Source organism: Telmatherina bonti, assembly GCF_933228915.1.
Source record: "Telmatherina bonti genome assembly, chromosome: 21".
In the NCBI taxonomy this organism is placed as follows: domain Eukaryota; kingdom Metazoa; phylum Chordata; class Actinopteri; order Atheriniformes; family Telmatherinidae; genus Telmatherina; species Telmatherina bonti.
In genome coordinates this window covers 5,863,348-5,879,614 of record NC_136630.1, presented here as the reverse complement: position 1 = coordinate 5,879,614, position 16,267 = coordinate 5,863,348, and the positions used below count along the sequence as shown (strand labels likewise).

General features: G+C 41.8%; 1 protein-coding gene across 1 annotated transcript in view; it reads left to right on the top strand.

Annotated features, from left to right (window-relative positions):
• Positions 1-5,311: 5,311 nt before the first annotated feature.
• fmnl1b (formin-like 1b) overlaps positions 5,312-16,267 on the top strand; it is a gene marked incomplete at both ends in the record, with an annotated part of 48,101 nt that continues 37,145 nt past the window's right edge. Inside the window, 1 exon segment of the mRNA XM_079261161.1 lies at positions 5,312-5,464. Coding sequence (XP_079117287.1) covers positions 5,312-5,464 — 153 coding nt within the window.

Below are 16,267 nucleotides of genomic sequence, written 5' to 3'. Positions count from 1 at the left end.
AGGGAAACATTTAAAGAGAAAACTAAAAGCACGCTTGATATGTGTTGGATTTATTTCTGGTTCTACAGGAATAAAAGATAGTGGAGATAAATTTGTTTGCTAACTTGAAGTAATGGAGACTGAACGGCGTGTAAAGTAGCATCAAGAAGCCACTGAGTGAGAAAAAAAACTCTACGACATCATTACGAGAATGTTTTGGATTATTACTTAATGATAACACACAAATGCAGTGAAGACAGAAAACACAACTTGCCCCTTTAAATTGAACGTCTATTTGTTTGTGTTACTCTACTGGTTATATAAACTCATCATTATGTGATGTGTCAGGCCAACCAGGTGTGGCCAGAAACTCAGGTATCTGTGGTGCTCATCATTAATTTAATTAAAAGCAGCCACACTTCCAGCAACGCTGCGGTTTTCATGTCATCGCTGCTCACGGCTGAGTTTAAGTGTTTAATCTGCTCAGCAGCTGCGTAACGTCTGTGGTTTGCTGGAATGAAAGCTGCTCTGAGACATTCTGGTTACGCAGCATGCGAGTGCTGCTGCGTAACCAGAGGCTTTGATCACGCCAATCTAGTTGTGTGAGCTGCCAACCTTCACCTGCTCGTTACCTTTATGAAGGTGAATCAGCCCAGCTGCACAATGTCAGACATCCTGATCTTAATTATGACAATAAATTCATTTAGGAAAGTTTCCTTTCATGCTTCTGAAGGTAATTTCATCTCCTTTTTGTTGTATATTCATAGATGCAGTTGTCATAGAAAGGGTCCAGATCGATAACTTAACGGCAGCTAAGTTAAAATGGATGTCTTGTGATGAAGGCTCCTGGAAGTGGGCAGGATGTATGAAGCTCTGAGTGAACACTTTTTGAAGTTGGTGCTTTGGAAGTTTTTAAAATAAAGTGTAAAGGTCTGATGCTGAACAGCTGGGCCGGATGCTAGCTTGTCACAATAAGCAATAATCGCACAATAAGGAAAAATGCATGCAGTAAGTTTGCCAGAAGCAATAATTTTCATTTGTCTTTCTTTTCTGTCGCATTTGTTTTAAGACAATATTAACTAAACACGCCAATATAACAAGCTTCCATCTTCACTTAAGACCTTAACAAACAGGCTAGCTCCAACTTCCCGACAGTCTAGCATCACTGTGGTGTTTAACCGACAGATTAACTACAACCAGGACAGTGCAACATGGCGTGTACTCAGACAGCGTGACTGGTAAAGCCATGCTGTCCTTTAATATTGTTAAAAAGGCGACATTTTGAAAAATGTTGCAAATATTTCACAGCCAGTATGAATCACCTGGATGAACATACATGTCACAAACAGCATTTCCACGACTTTACAATGACATGAAAAATGAGGTTCTACCATTCCACCTCTAGTCAAGTCCAAACATGTCCCCTTATATGAGCTGACCATAGACTATATAATGGTGTTTAGAGACCAGATGTTCCAGATAACCACGTTACCAAAACCCCAGGAGAAATCCTGTTCTGTTTTAGCAGAGTGGAGACTGGATATATATGTATATATATATATATATATATATATATATATATATATATATTCATTCATTTTCTAACCGCTTAATCCAATTCAGGGTCGCGGGGAAGCTGGAGCCTATCCCAGCTGTCTTTTTGGGCGAAGGCAGGGTACACCCTGGACAGCTCACCAATCCATCGCAGGGCCACACAGAGACAAACATCGAGCTAAATGTTCTTTAGAAATTAAAGTATGTTGAAAGGGTGTACTTGCATAATTATGGCATTATTGTTACTTTAGTTGAAAATGGTCTCAAAATGACAACAATAATCGCTTAGTGTAATATCGCTTATCGCAATAATTTCTGAGACAATTAATTGCATAGTAAAATTTGTTATTGTGACAGGCCTAGTCGGATGTCTGATATAAACGGCTGTTGTCGTAAACTTGCAGCACAACAACAACACTGCCAGTTGTTATTTACCTTTCGGCTTGTCCCTCTGAAGGGGTCGCCACAGCAAGCCATCACACAGGTGGATTGGCGCATGTTGTGACGCAATGCCTTGCATTGGGACTGGCTGTCAGAGAACAATAGTGTGTCCCTCAGAGCTGCAGCAGCGTAGAGGAGCAGGACTCGAACCACAAGTGGAACTACCACCTGAGCCACTGTTTTACAACAACACTGCCAGTAATAGCTGCTAACACAGAAGAAGCTAGCTTGGTAGCTTCACTGTCTTTTGGAGCTAAATGTCATCCACATGTTATCTGTGAAAACTTTTCAACTGTTTGTGTCTCATGATCGAATCTCCCAAGTTGTCTGGCAAATATTTTTCTGTTGTCGTTTGGTGTCCTGTTCATATATGCATCATTCAAGCCATTTTATTTGTATAGTGCATCATAAAAATATGCTTGCCAGTGTGCTGCAAATAGAGACATTCAGCACACCACCAGATTCTGAAATCAAATTACATCAAAACTCTGAAAACAAAGAATAAAAAATATCTCTAAAACATATTGAAACTAAGTTACTTTAAACTAAATTCAGACTAAAATACACTAAAAGACACGAGACTCGAGTAATTCACGTTGTGAACTATTAGACCTGATCAGAACTGAATCGTAGCTGTTGGCATGAACGCAGCCATGATGCATGTGAGGAAAAGCAAAGGCTAGCTTATATCATCTGATCTAAGGCTACGTTCAGACTGCAGGGCTTGCTGCTAATATCGGATGTTTTTGTGAAATCCGAATTTTTTGAAATTCGGATTTCTGTTTTATATGAACCTCATGCGCACCAGATGCGTCCCACATGCGTAGAAGACACGGCGACGTGCAGTGAGCGTGCGTGTGACGTCTTTGTCTTTGTGTTTGTGGAAGTAAATATGGACGGCAGCAGACCATTTGCTATTTTTTAAACGTTTTGTCCAACCGTAGCCACAACATTGTGAATGGGTTCGTTTTAAGGAGACGTTTACGGAAGAGGAAAGTAAAAGTTTTGGTCGAGGCCTTTTGTGAAGCTGTGGCAGCAACAACTGCAGAGAGAAACGTTTGGGTACGGAGTCGCAGTCAGGATTGGTGGGAGAGTGATGTGAGCGCATTTACCGATAAAGAGTTCATAAACAACAAACGGAGAATAATCGTGTCGCGTGTCAATGACTCGTCGGTCGGATTAATGCGACCTGACCGAAGTCGCATGGCAAAAGATCAGACACATATCGGATTTAGGACCCATATCCAAGCGGCCTGGGTCGCATTCGAACATATCAGATCTGTGTCGTTCAGACTGTTAAGAAAAGATCGGTTACAGGTCGCTTACGGGCAAAAACATCGGATTAAAGTCACTTCAGCTTGTAGTGTGACCGTAGCCTAAAGGAGCCATAAAGCTTAAATCTAAAAGTTTGCGGCAGACACAGCTGGCATCCTGTAGCATAGCGTAACATAGCTCAGCTTTGATGGTTCACAACGGTCAAGTCGGTTGGGCAGGTGGTGTTAAACATCTATTTTACTTTCTACCTCTGTGTCCTTGTAAACCGACACAAAACTTTCAGGTCAGAATGCAATAAGACTGATTACTTTCATCTTTCAACGCACACATTTCTTCTCCCTTACATCCGTTTCAGATCTTTTATGTTGCCATGGTTGTCAGTTCATCCACTAGGGGGCAGTGTTCAGAGTTCACGTCTGTGTTTTCATGCTGGTTGGTCGCTGTAATGCGAAGTTGTTTCCAACCTTCTGAAAACACCAGAAGAATAAAACCACAAATTTTTTCCCTTCTCAGCTTCTTTAGGTGCTTTTTTTTTTTTGGCGGTTTGTCGTCTTTTTCCCGTTGCTGCTCTTCTTCTGGTTTCTTCCTTTGGCTGGTTGCGTGTCAGCTGTATGACTCAACACTGCCCCCAACGTTTTCCGACGGTATTGCTTCGTTTTGTCTGTTTAAGTGATGGAAAGCTAAGCTCTCTGAAAACGGACCAAATTACGAACCTAACCAACGCAGGAGACAAACTACGTCAAGCATAAAGAGCCTTAAGAGTGATTATAACAATAAGAGAAATAAAATTGTGTGTTTTCTAACAGTCATATGAGCCTCCATATTCCGTGTATGAGGCCTAAAAATGAGACAATTCTGTCTCTTTTCTATCACTTTTTAGCAAATGTGTTCTCTAACAGGTGAGTTTTTTCTTTTTGTGACCTCACTAAGCAAAATAACCACTCCTCTGGTAGTGGATAGCCAACGAAAGCTGCATCCTCTCCTCCAGAGGGGCGTGGAGTGGGTGTGAACATGTCCACCAATGAACATTTAAAGGTTCAGACAGAAACAGTTGGTTGCCAGTAAAGCTCAATCGAAACACTTCAGGAATCAGTGGAATTAAGGAAATTCTTTGAGAACAAAGCTGTCGGATCTCTGACAGCCAACTGCTGGAAAAAATGTATAAGCTTTAAGATGAGAGGAGAGTTAAACTTTACGGAGTTTATAAAATGCAATCTAAGAAAAGGGCAAAATAAATCATGCCTTAGATTTAAAACCCACACAAATGTTTAATATTTATTGAAACCCAGGTTTCTTCACCTCCCTGCTGCTTTTCAGACCACAGTCTGACAACATGAATGTTTGTGTAGAGTAGGAGTGAGTTTGATCAGGTGCAGCCTGAACATGGAGGCATTAGGACCCAGGTTTCTCCCTGCTGTTACAACTAAAGCCACTGCTGCCTTTAGTCTCTGTCTGTCCCCGCACCAGATAGACGGAGTGGCTGCCTGCTGGATCTCTGCCTTCACCTTTATGTCTGCTGTTTTCTGTGGATATGAAGCCCAGAGAAAGTCTCAGCTTCCTGCAGCAGATGGAGGACGTCTACAGACCACCTGCAGACATGCAGCAGCCGCATCAGTACTTTACCTCAGAGTTTCCTCTCTGAAAAGTCACACCTTGTTTGTTGTTTATCATCTTGAGTTGTATTTTTCCTCTCGCTGCAGCCTCATCCTGGACAAGCTCTGAACTCCTCCCCCCTCTTCACTCGCTCAGCTGTCACTCAGTCCGTCACTGTTAGGATATCCCCTTCCATCTTTCTAGGGTTTCATAATGCAGCGGGATCTCTGCGAGGTCTGACTCATTCAGAGGCTGGGGTGGATCTCATCCCTCTGCGTGGCGGACAATACCAGCCAGTAATGAAGGCTGTGAGTCAACACGGTGGGGTTGTGGAGATGACGGCAGGTCGCTGGTCCTGCAGAACTTTAACTAACTAGAACTTTTATTTTTCCATCGGATCGACTGGACTTCTCAGCAGCTGAAGACAATTTAAGTTTTTTTTTGTTGTTTGGATCTATTGGACATAATAATGGGAAATGCAGCCGGAAGCATTGACATTTCCCAGGGGAAGGAGGGCAAGGCGGCCCCGCCAGGCTCCTCGGGGTCCCAGAAGCAAACGGCCGGAGTGAAGCTCCCGTTGCCACCTGAGGAAGAGCTGGAGGAGCGCTTCAGCGCAGCGCTGGTGAGTCCTCTGCATAACTCTGTGCAGCCGGGCAACTTCCAGAGCACAAAGCAGTCTGTGCGAAGAATGTGGAACATGTAGGAAATGTGCACGTCCTCAGGACAGGCTTATCTTTGTGCCAGGTACACAACGCCGCTGTGCAATAAGAGCACCTTTATGCAGGACTCGCTGCAGCTTTACATTCACCGGTCATGTGAGGAAGAATGAGAGTCAGATCTATTTAGGCTTTAATAAAATTACATCCTGATTGACTTCACAGCCTCCCGACGTTTCCTCCAGAGGATTAAAGGAATACTGTAAAGCTAAAACGTGGAAATCTTTCATTTGCAGAACCAGATTTAATGCAATAATGTTTTTATTTGCTTTGCTGCAGATCAGATTATTTTTATGTATCTGCTTCCACCTTAAACATTTCCATCCAAGATACATCCACTGCTCACAAAAAGTCAGGACATTTGGCTTTTTTTACCATGTCAGAATGCACCACAACCTTCACTTCTAAACGTACATGAACCTCTTCTGAACTTTAAAATGCACATGTGCAGTGAACTCTATATCTGGACTCTAAAGAAACCATAAAAACCTCAAACCCTCAGTGCTGTTAGCTGTCGTTTCAGTGAATAATTGAGATATGATTCACCCAAACATCCTGCTTTCACGATAAACAAAGTTTTTATACTTTCTGTGAATTTCACAGGAAAATGTGAATATTTTAAACATTTTTTTAGAAGTTCATGTTGAAGAAATGATCACAGAAACTTTCAGTAACCCTGCGATTGGCTGGGTTTTAATTTTTAAGTTTTTACTCCTCACTAGTCGTGTGTGTGCCGGTTTATTCTGCTGTCAGCGCATGTTAATGCGAAAAGGCGTAGACGCAAGTATGAACAACAACATAACACTAAGTTTGTGGGGCTTAAAGCTTATGTTTATTTAAAACAAGCTTTCTTTTACCTCATTTTACACTGGCAGATGTTTTACTTTGCTTTTATTTGTGCATAATTAATCTGTTCCATAATTTTACCCCAATACTAAAAAAAAATAACTTTTTACTGTCGCCTTGCCTTTAAAATCTCTCCTCCTCTAATTTATCTGATTTCTTGTCTGGATGTTATTGTGTTGCTTTAAACAGAATAAAATCTGGACATTTCTGCTGTAAAAAGCAATAATTCCAGACTAGATTTTGTCCTCGAGTTAAAAACGTTCTCCAGACAAAACAGAGACAATGACCTCATAGTGCCCTTTGACCTGTTTGTTAGAGCTGCTTTCATCAGCTGCTGGTAAAACGTCCCCAACACTTCAACGCTGCTTTGTTGAACGCCTGGATTTGTTATTGTCCTCATTGATTTTAACGTTATTAATTGAAACGATCTGAAAAGAGGAAAGTTTGTAAAGTTTCAGCAGCTGCCGCACCAGGCTGCAGGAACATCTCTGCTGTTGTGTCTGGATCTTTGGGCGTCTGGTTCACCAAGCTGTAGCGCTCTAACTGGCTCATAATGATGCTGCTCATGTAGAGCCTTAAAACCAGGCAGTAAAACCATAAAATTCATCCTGGAGTGAACAGAGCGCCCGTGTACGGAGGCCAGTATTTATACGAGCCGATCACGCTTCGATGTCAGCAAGAAAACAGAGCTTTTTCTCACCAGTTTCCAAACAAGATCTTATTCTTTGGTGATTAACATTCCTGCTGAGTGACTTTATCTGTTTCTGAGTTGTTGACAGCGACAAGAGCATGACACACTGAACTCGTGCCAAGATGGTGACAATGATAACTTAAAACAGGAAGAGACTGGACTGGAAAACATAGCCTGACATGCAACCAGACAGCTCGCTATGTTATTACCTGCATTCCTCCTCTCATTCTCAGCCTTATCATCAGATCTCTGAGCTTCATGATGACGTTGGGCTGATGTATACTTACCCCTGGAGGTGAAAGTCAAACAGTTAACACCCTGATGAATGCTGCTTCCTTCCAGTGAGGCGATCCGATCGATGAGAAGACGCTTCTTATTAGGGAGGAACCAGAACTGTAATTACCTCTGCACAGGAGCTAATGTTTTATTCTCCCTCCGTGCAGCTCGGATGGATTCCAGTCTGCAGAGTCGGATCATTCCTGAGGTTCAGCTTAAATCCGTTCATCCTAAACTCGCAGAGATTCTTTAACTTTACCAGCTCAGTGTTGCAGAACAAGCTGGTGATGATGATCCAATAAGCTTAAAGAACGTTCCTCACACCTCTGTCTCTTCTGGCCTCGCAGCAGCATCGTGTACTCAACAGATGACTTTATTGACCAGATTTTACTTTCATAAAGAGATTTTCACTGAATGCTGTGATGGGAAGTTCAGGTCTTTGCAAAGATTAGATTCTTTTGACTTGACTCCCCTAGAAGAGTCGACTCTTTCAGTTCCCAAACGGTTCTTTTTTCAGTTTAGCTCAGAACTTCTGTTACATTAATTTAGCGACTTATGAGTGGCTTGTTTGTTGGTAATCTGTTTTTTTGGTTATTTTTTTCTATTTTGAGAGCTTTTTGTTTTTTTTATTATAAAATAAAGTTCTGTTCAGTGTTTTATTCAAACAAACAATTGAACACAGAACCATGCCGAGTAACTCAAGTAGCTAAACGTCTGAACATTGACACTTTAAATTTGCTATTTTCTCCATTTTTTCTGACACACTTCCAGCTCTTATTTACCAAGCCAAAACAAACTTTATTTATAAACCCTTTTCAAATAAAATAGTCAAATAAAATAAAACATAAACGTAATAAACATCTGTCTTGATGCTAATGTGAGGAAACAACATTGGTTCTATCCAATCAGGAGCCAGTCCGTCCATGTCAGCAGAGGTCGTCACCATAGCAACGACCCAGATCAAGGCAGGGCTGCGGTGCAGGACCCCTCGCCACCCAGACAGGGGTGTTTAAGTCTGTTATTGGATCTCTCAACGCCTAAATCTATTTACAGTTATATAGAAATACAATAAATAAAGACTGGAATTAAATAACAATAACATATTAAAGAAATAAAATGAAGAGCAAACAGGCTATATGAAAATGCATAAATAATAATAAATAAATGGATTAAATCAATAAAATAAAAAGAAAGTTTTAAAAAAAAAGGCTGGAAGCAGTTTGACTAATATTTGTGACACATTTGGAAAATAACACAAATGACACATAAGGAAAATAAATATCTTCAGGTTGTAAACATCTTCGTCATGAATTCTCCGGGCTTGCTGATTCCTGGTCCACTCGAACATCGGGCGTCTCGGTTCGCATGCAAACACAATATCCAGCGGCCAATCAGAAAGTGACGTCTGCCAACCGCAGTAAAGCCTGAAGACGAACCAGGAAGTGATGCAGATTATTGTTTCTGGTCGGAGGAGAAACAAAACCAGCAGCATGTGTTCAGAAAACCAGGACCAGAATCCTGCTCGGGTCCAGTTTTACCAACCCGAACCCAACCAAATGAATTACGGTGACCAAACCCGACCCGTTTACCTCCTATTGAAACCTGGACCCGACCTGTTTATGTAGAACCGGCGACTCGACCTGCACGTTAACACATTAGGTAATTATAAATCTACTTTATTCATTCATACATCCAATGTTGTTTAATTTTTTTTATTTATTCATTTCATTCAATAAATCAGAACATATTTTGAAACTTGAACATATCTTCAAGTTAAATTTGAATGAAATACAAAGCAGCAGAAGTCTATTCTTATATTATCTGCTCCCTTTTCACCCAACCATCATTACAGTGTATAATCAGAAAAACCAAAACTTTATACAAAATGAAAATAATAAATCTTCAGAACTTAGTCAGGTATGACATCCCGCAGACTAAACACACGTTTTTCTTCTGTCTCCCAGTTTACCTCTCATTTTAAGCATTTCTGACAACATTAGTCATTTTGTAATTTTCACATTATTCATAATATCTGTTAAATTAAATTTCTTTAATTCCCTTTTTAAACAAAAACTTTGATGTTAATTCTTTCACTTTTTGGTCCAAATTATTCCACAAACTGACTCCTTTCACTAAAACACATCTTTCCTTTAATGTAGTCCTAAAATACGATATCCTAAAAATGCCCACATTTTTTAATAAATAATGACTTTCTCTCTTTATAAATATTTTCTGAATATTTTCTGGCACCAGATTTTTATTTGTTTTAAACAATACAAGTAACATTTTCATGTACAATCAAAGGAAAAGACGACATAGTGAAGATATCCTTTGTGAATGTTTGTTTGAAGCAGAGTTGATCTTCAGATTTGTTGTTCTTAACTCTTATAATATGGCACTGAACCAGCAGACCGCCTCCCTGTAGTCGTTGCTGCCGGGAGGCTTTATTCATGCAGCTGGGAGAACCAGATGTCATCCAGCCTCCCGGTTCCAGCTTGTGCTCCGTGATCCAGAAATTACAGAACCAACAGCTGCACTGAGCGAGATGCAACTTTCCTCACAATAAGCACAGCTATGGACACCCTCCTTCACAATAAAAGCAATCCGTTAGTTAAAAAAAAAAACTTTATCATATCCAGAAAAATAAGACAAAGGAGATTTTTAAATCCGACAAACCCGCTGGCTCTAAATATCTAATTCTTACCTTGAAAAAGTGTTTTTGCAGGAGAGTGACTTCATGGCAAGCAGTTGTTGGAACTTTGCGATGCTGCTAATCGGTTTGGTCCGTTTGAGTTTAATGCAGCTTGAACACAAACCAAACCAAAGAAAGGTGTGAAACTTATTGAAAATCCTCACCTAATCACTCCGAGTCCCCCAAACTATCCAGCTGCGAATGCCCCTCTACGTAAACTGTGACCAGTTCAGGCGAATGAATTTCAGTCACTGACCAGAAACGGAGCAAACAGTTGGGGTCATAAAAGAGAAAAGTAAAGAAAAGTCTTTTTTTTCAGGTGATTTTTTTTAACCTGATGGCCAGATGACAAAGCCTCCGTGTGACTCGGATGTCTCTGTTATCAGCTCCTGGTCTACCAGAGGAGGACACCAGTCGGAGCTGCTGCAGAAGCCTTCATGTTGTCGATTAAAACCTGCGATGAATTAAAGCAAAGCTGCCGACTGCTGCAGGCTCTGCTGGTGTGTGTAGCTGCAGTTGGGTGTGTTTGCATGAATGTGCAGCTTCATTCTGCAGCAGTTCAACACATTTTCCTCCTCTCCGCTCTGTTTATGCTACATCACTGTAACCCAGCAAGTATAGATTCTCTCCTCAGACCCCTCGTCTCCTGCTGAGTGAGCATAACAAACGGAGAAGAGACACCGTCTGCATACAAAGCCGCCTCTGAGGAGGACGGGCATCATGGGACGCGTGTTCTTTTCTGCATGAAACAAGCCTTTTGGTTTCATCCTGAACGTTTATTGATGAAGTATGAAAATGAAGAGAGAATACTGGCAGTAAAAGGAGATCCTGACAAAGTGGCTCTACACTGGACACCCCCCACCCCGTCAGTGTTTTACATAACACTTTGCATATTTCCCAACAGGGAATGCTGCAGTGGGTGGAATTGTAAATGTAAATCTGTGGATTTGTGTACAGAATGTACAGGAAGGGAAAAGTGGGGAAGAAAAAGGAGGAAACAGTTGATGAAGTCTGCACGTAGCAGCGTTGTAGTCTGTATTTTTATATTTCCTTGTATTTATGAGATGTTTCTGTGTTTTACACTGCAGTTTTATTCTTTTCTCATCTGTAAATATTTGTTTTCATCCTAAATCTATTTGTTCACAATTAAATGATTTTTGTAAGATGTTGGTAACAAAAACGTTCATAATTAAGAATAAATGAAAAAAAAGGAAAACAAAAACTAAAAGCCTGATGCAACTGCATCATAATGTTTACACAAAAGCCAAATAATTTTATCTTTATTTTTACAGCCCTGCATAGCTGTGGTTTTCTGTTATTTGCATCAATCATAAAACTTTAGTTTTCAGCAGATGGATTGATGCAAACGCTCCCCTGCTGAACTGTTTAACTCTGTAGATATGACAATGAAATGAACTCTAAAGATGTGGGACTTCATAAAACCAGTTTTCTCATCAGGTCTGGATTATGTTAGAAGCATAGACTGTATATAAGAAATGGGCGGAGCCTCCATGACGTCGTCTGAAGGTTTCTGAAGAGCAGAATTGAAGCCTGGTGGGCGGTTCCCACCATCGCCATCTTGACAGGGTCATTGTCGCTCCTGGAACATACAGTAACAGGCAAAGAGGTGGAGCTGAGAGGGGGGCTGTGAGCGTGGGGGTGGATGGTTAACATATATGACTCACAGGTGTTGGTAGCATAGACTGTATATAAAAGATGGGTGGAGCCTCTGTGACGTCCCCCATAGGTTTCTGAAGAGCTGTATTGAAGCTCGGTGGGCGGTTCCTACCATCACCATCTTGGCAGAGGCATGCGTGTCGTCTCGCCCAGAAAATACAAATATGGGCAAAGAGGTGGAGCTGAGAGGGGGGCTGTGAGCGTCATGGTGGATGATTGACATCGAGCGAACTCCAAGCTTTCTGTAACTAAGAGCTAACCAAGCTAATCCGGAGATAACAGGAGCTAACCAGCCAATGGAGGTAAGCGGAGGTAAAGCTAAGTCACATTGTTAACCGGCTAAAAACCGCGGTTGTTCTACGTTCTTCTGACTTGAAGCGGGAGGTCTGGTACCTGTCAATCAAAAGGACACGCCCCTGAATATGCCGAAATTCGAGATTAAATTACTTTTAAACGGGCGAGTTAGAAAAAAATTCACTCCCCCCACAGTTGTCATGAAGGTAAACCTGACTTATCAAACCGAAAATTGATTTTTATACCAGGCTGTAAACATGTTTATTTCTGCTGTAAACGTGTTTTTTTTTTAAGCTGTAAACATGTTTATTTCTGCTGTGAAGTTGGTCTTTTTAACATGGGAGTTTATGGGGATTTACTCTGTTTTGGAGCCCCTAATGGATGAAGGAGGAACTGCAGTTTTATGCTCTTCCGCATAGGCTTCACTTTTTACCGCCTTTCATATACGGTCTATGGTCGGTAGCTAAGAGCTATCTGAGCTAACTGGCTAATGAAGGTAGGCAGGCTAAAGCTAAGGTGTGCTGTTAGCTAGCTAAAAACTGCGGTTTTGCTGCCTTCTTGCAGCCAGATACCTGTAAATCAAAACGACACGCCTCCAGATTAAATAACATCTAAATGCAAGATGCCAGGCGGCCCACCGCAGGGATGACCGCATGAGCTGGCAGAGGAGCCCACAAGCCCAGGAGACACCCCACCCCCCTGCCAGAGGCCCAGGAGGACAGGCCCTCCAGACACCATCCAATCCAGTTTTCTGCTTTTCATATAAACACCTGACACAAAAGAAATATTCTCTGGAGGATTTTGGATGAAATAGAACAAACATGTTCTGAGCTGAGGAGTTTTTTCAGACAGTCGTATTCATTCAGGTGAACATAGATTTAGCTGTAATCATTCATTGTATAAGAACAGAATAACTCCATTCAGCATAGTTTTGGGACATCCAGGAAGTGTCTGCATGCATCCTTCAGCAACCTGCAGCCAACACTGACTTAGTGTTGTGATCTAATGGTTTAAAAGGAGCAGATTCGACTTACTAATGTCACTTTAATCAGAAGTTATTGTGCCGGTTGCCATGGTGAGAGCCATTTTGAGCGTGACGAGATCGACCACAAGCTTTCACTCTGTCTGTATTACCTGCACAGAAGACGTGCAGCAAGTTGGAGATGAAAAATGAAACTCAAACAGATGTGAAACCTGATGCCTGCAGCCCCTCACGGGTTGTGTGACGCATTGTCCTCAAACACAACTCCTGCTGAGGCGACGCTAACGCCGTGGATTCATCAGTCCACAGTACAACAGGAAGTAATGTGATGAGAGAGGAGATGCAGAAAAACACAAAACAGGACAAACTTCAGTGTTTCTGACGCTGAGCTTAAAGTTAAACCACATGAAAAATTTAGAACAAAAACAGAATTATGTTAAAAAGACCTTTTTTTAACAAAAAGAAAAATTAAGATTTACAAAGCTAGCATTTATTTTACTTATTAAACATTTTGCCCTTATGTTTTCTGAATCATAAGAAGGCACAAATATTGATAAAGTTAAGATAAAAAAACATCACTTTTCTGGAAGTTTTCCAGGTGTCATGGAGAGATTTTCTGTGCAGAATCTGTTTTTGATGCTTCCTGAGGGTTTAAAGATCACAATCATCCATTTTTGACCTGCAGGGTCATGTGCATACAGGGATTCCTCCTGATTCTCTGATTCTCTGATTCCTGATCGTATACTCTGAAGCAGATGAGTCAGCGTCAGTCTCTCCACTTCTACACCGAGGAACATTTTCCTGAAAGTTTTTTATCTTGGTTTGTTTCATATTGGTGAACATCTTTCCACTTGGGACACTCTGATATGCTCCTTTATACTGAACAGGTCAGTAACATCACCAGTTAACTGACCTGTTCCCAGTTAAACGAGTCATGATACTAACTTGTTCCCAGTTAAACTGGTCATGATACCAACTTGTTCCCAGTTAAACGAGTCATGATACTAACTTGTTCCCAGTTAAACTGGTCATGATACTAACTTGTTCCCAGTTAAACTGGTCATGATACCAACTTGTTCCCAGTTAAACGAGTCATGATACTAACTTGTTCCCAGTTAAACTGGTCATGATACTAACTTGTTCCCAGTTAAACTGGTCATGATACTAACTTGTTCCCAGTTAAACTGGTCATGATACTAACTTGTTCCCAGTTAAACTGGTCATGATACTAACTTGTTCCCAGTTAAACGAGTCATGATACTAACTTGTTCCCAGTTAAACTGGTCATGATACTAACTTGTTCCCAGTTAAACGGGTCATGTTACCGACCTGTTCATAGTTAAACCGGTGTTGTTACCAACCTGTTCCCACTTAAACTGGTCATGTTACCGACCTGTTCCCAGTAAAACTGGTCATGTTACTAACCTGTTCCCAGTTAAACTGGTAATGTTACTGACCTGTTCCCAGTTAAACTGGTAATGTTACTGATCTGTTCCCAGTTAAACTGGGCATGTTACCGACCTGTTCCCAGTTGAACTGGTCATGTTACCGGCCTGTTCCCAGTTAAACTGGTCATGTTACTGACCTGTTCCCAGTTAAACTGGTCATGTTACCGACCTGTTCCCAGTTGGACTGGTCATGTTACCGACCTGTTCCCAGTTAAACTGGTCATGTTACCGACCTGTTCCCAGTTGAACTGGTCATGTTACCGACCTGTTCCCAGTTAAACTGGTCATGTTACCGACCTGTTCCCAGTTGGACTGGTCATGTTACCGACCTGTTCCCAGTTAAACTGGTCATGTTACCGACCTGTTCCCAGTAAAACTGGTCATGTTACCGACCTGTTCCCAGTTGGACTGGTCATGTTACCGACCTGTTCCCAGTTGGACTGGTCATGTTACCGACCTGTTCCCAGTTAAATGGGTCATGTTACCGACCTGTTCCCAGTTGGACTGGTCATGTTACCGACCTGTTCCCAGTTGGACTGGTCATGTTACCGACCTGTTCCCAGTTGGACTGGTCATGTTACCGACCTGTTCCCAGTTAAACGGGTCATGTTACCGACCTGTTCCCAGTTAAACTGGTCATGTTACTAACCTGTTCCCAGTTAAACTGGTCATGTTACCGACCTGTTCCCAGTTAAATGGGTCATGTTACCGACCTGTTCCCAGTTAAACTGGTCATGTTACTAACCTGTTCCCAGTTAAACTGGTCATGTTACTAACCTGTTCCCAGTTAAACTGGTGATGTTACACCTGTTCCCAGCTAAACTGGTCATGTTACTAACCTGTTTCCAGTTAAACGGGTCATGTTACCGACCTGTTCCCAGTTAAACCGGTGTTGTTACCGACCTGTTCCCACTTAAACTGGTCATGTTACCGACCTGTTCCCAGTTAAACTGGTCATGTTACCGACCTGTTCCCAGTTAAACGGGTCATGTTACTGACCTGTTCCCAGTTAAACTGGTCATGTTACCGACCTGTTCCCAGTTGGACTGGTCATGTTACCGACCTGTTCCCAGTTAAACTGGTCATGTTACTAACCTGTTCCCAGTAAAACTGGTCATGTTACCGACCTGTTCCCAGTAAAACTGGTCATGTTACTAACCTGTTCCCAGTTAAACTGGTAATGTTACTGACCTGTTCCCAGTTAAACTGGTAATGTTACTGATCTGTTCCCAGTTAAACTGGGCATGTTACCGACCTGTTCCCAGTTGAACTGGTCATGTTACCGGCCTGTTCCCAGTTAAACTGGTCATGTTACTGACCTGTTCCCAGTTAAACTGGTCATGTTACTAACCTGTTTCCAGTTAAACGGGTCATGTTACCGACCTGTTCCCAGTTGAACTGGTCATGTTACCGACCTGTTCCCAGTTAAACTGGTCATGTTACCAACCTGTTCCCAGTTGGACTGGTCATGTTACCGACCTGTTCCCAGTTAAACTGGTCATGTTACCGACCTGTTCCCAGTAAAACTGGTCATGTTACCAACCTGTTCCCAGTTGGACTGGTCATGTTACCGACCTGTTCCCAGTTGGACTGGTCATGTTACCGACCTGTTCCCAGTTAAATGGGTCATGTTACCGACCTGTTCCCAGTTGGACTGGTCATGTTACCGACCTGTTCCCAGTTGGACTGGTCATGTTACCGACCTGTTCCCAGTTAAACGGGTCATGTTACCGACCTGTTCCCAGTTAAACTGGTCATGTTACTAACCTGTTCCCAGTTAAACTGGTCATGTTACCGACCTGT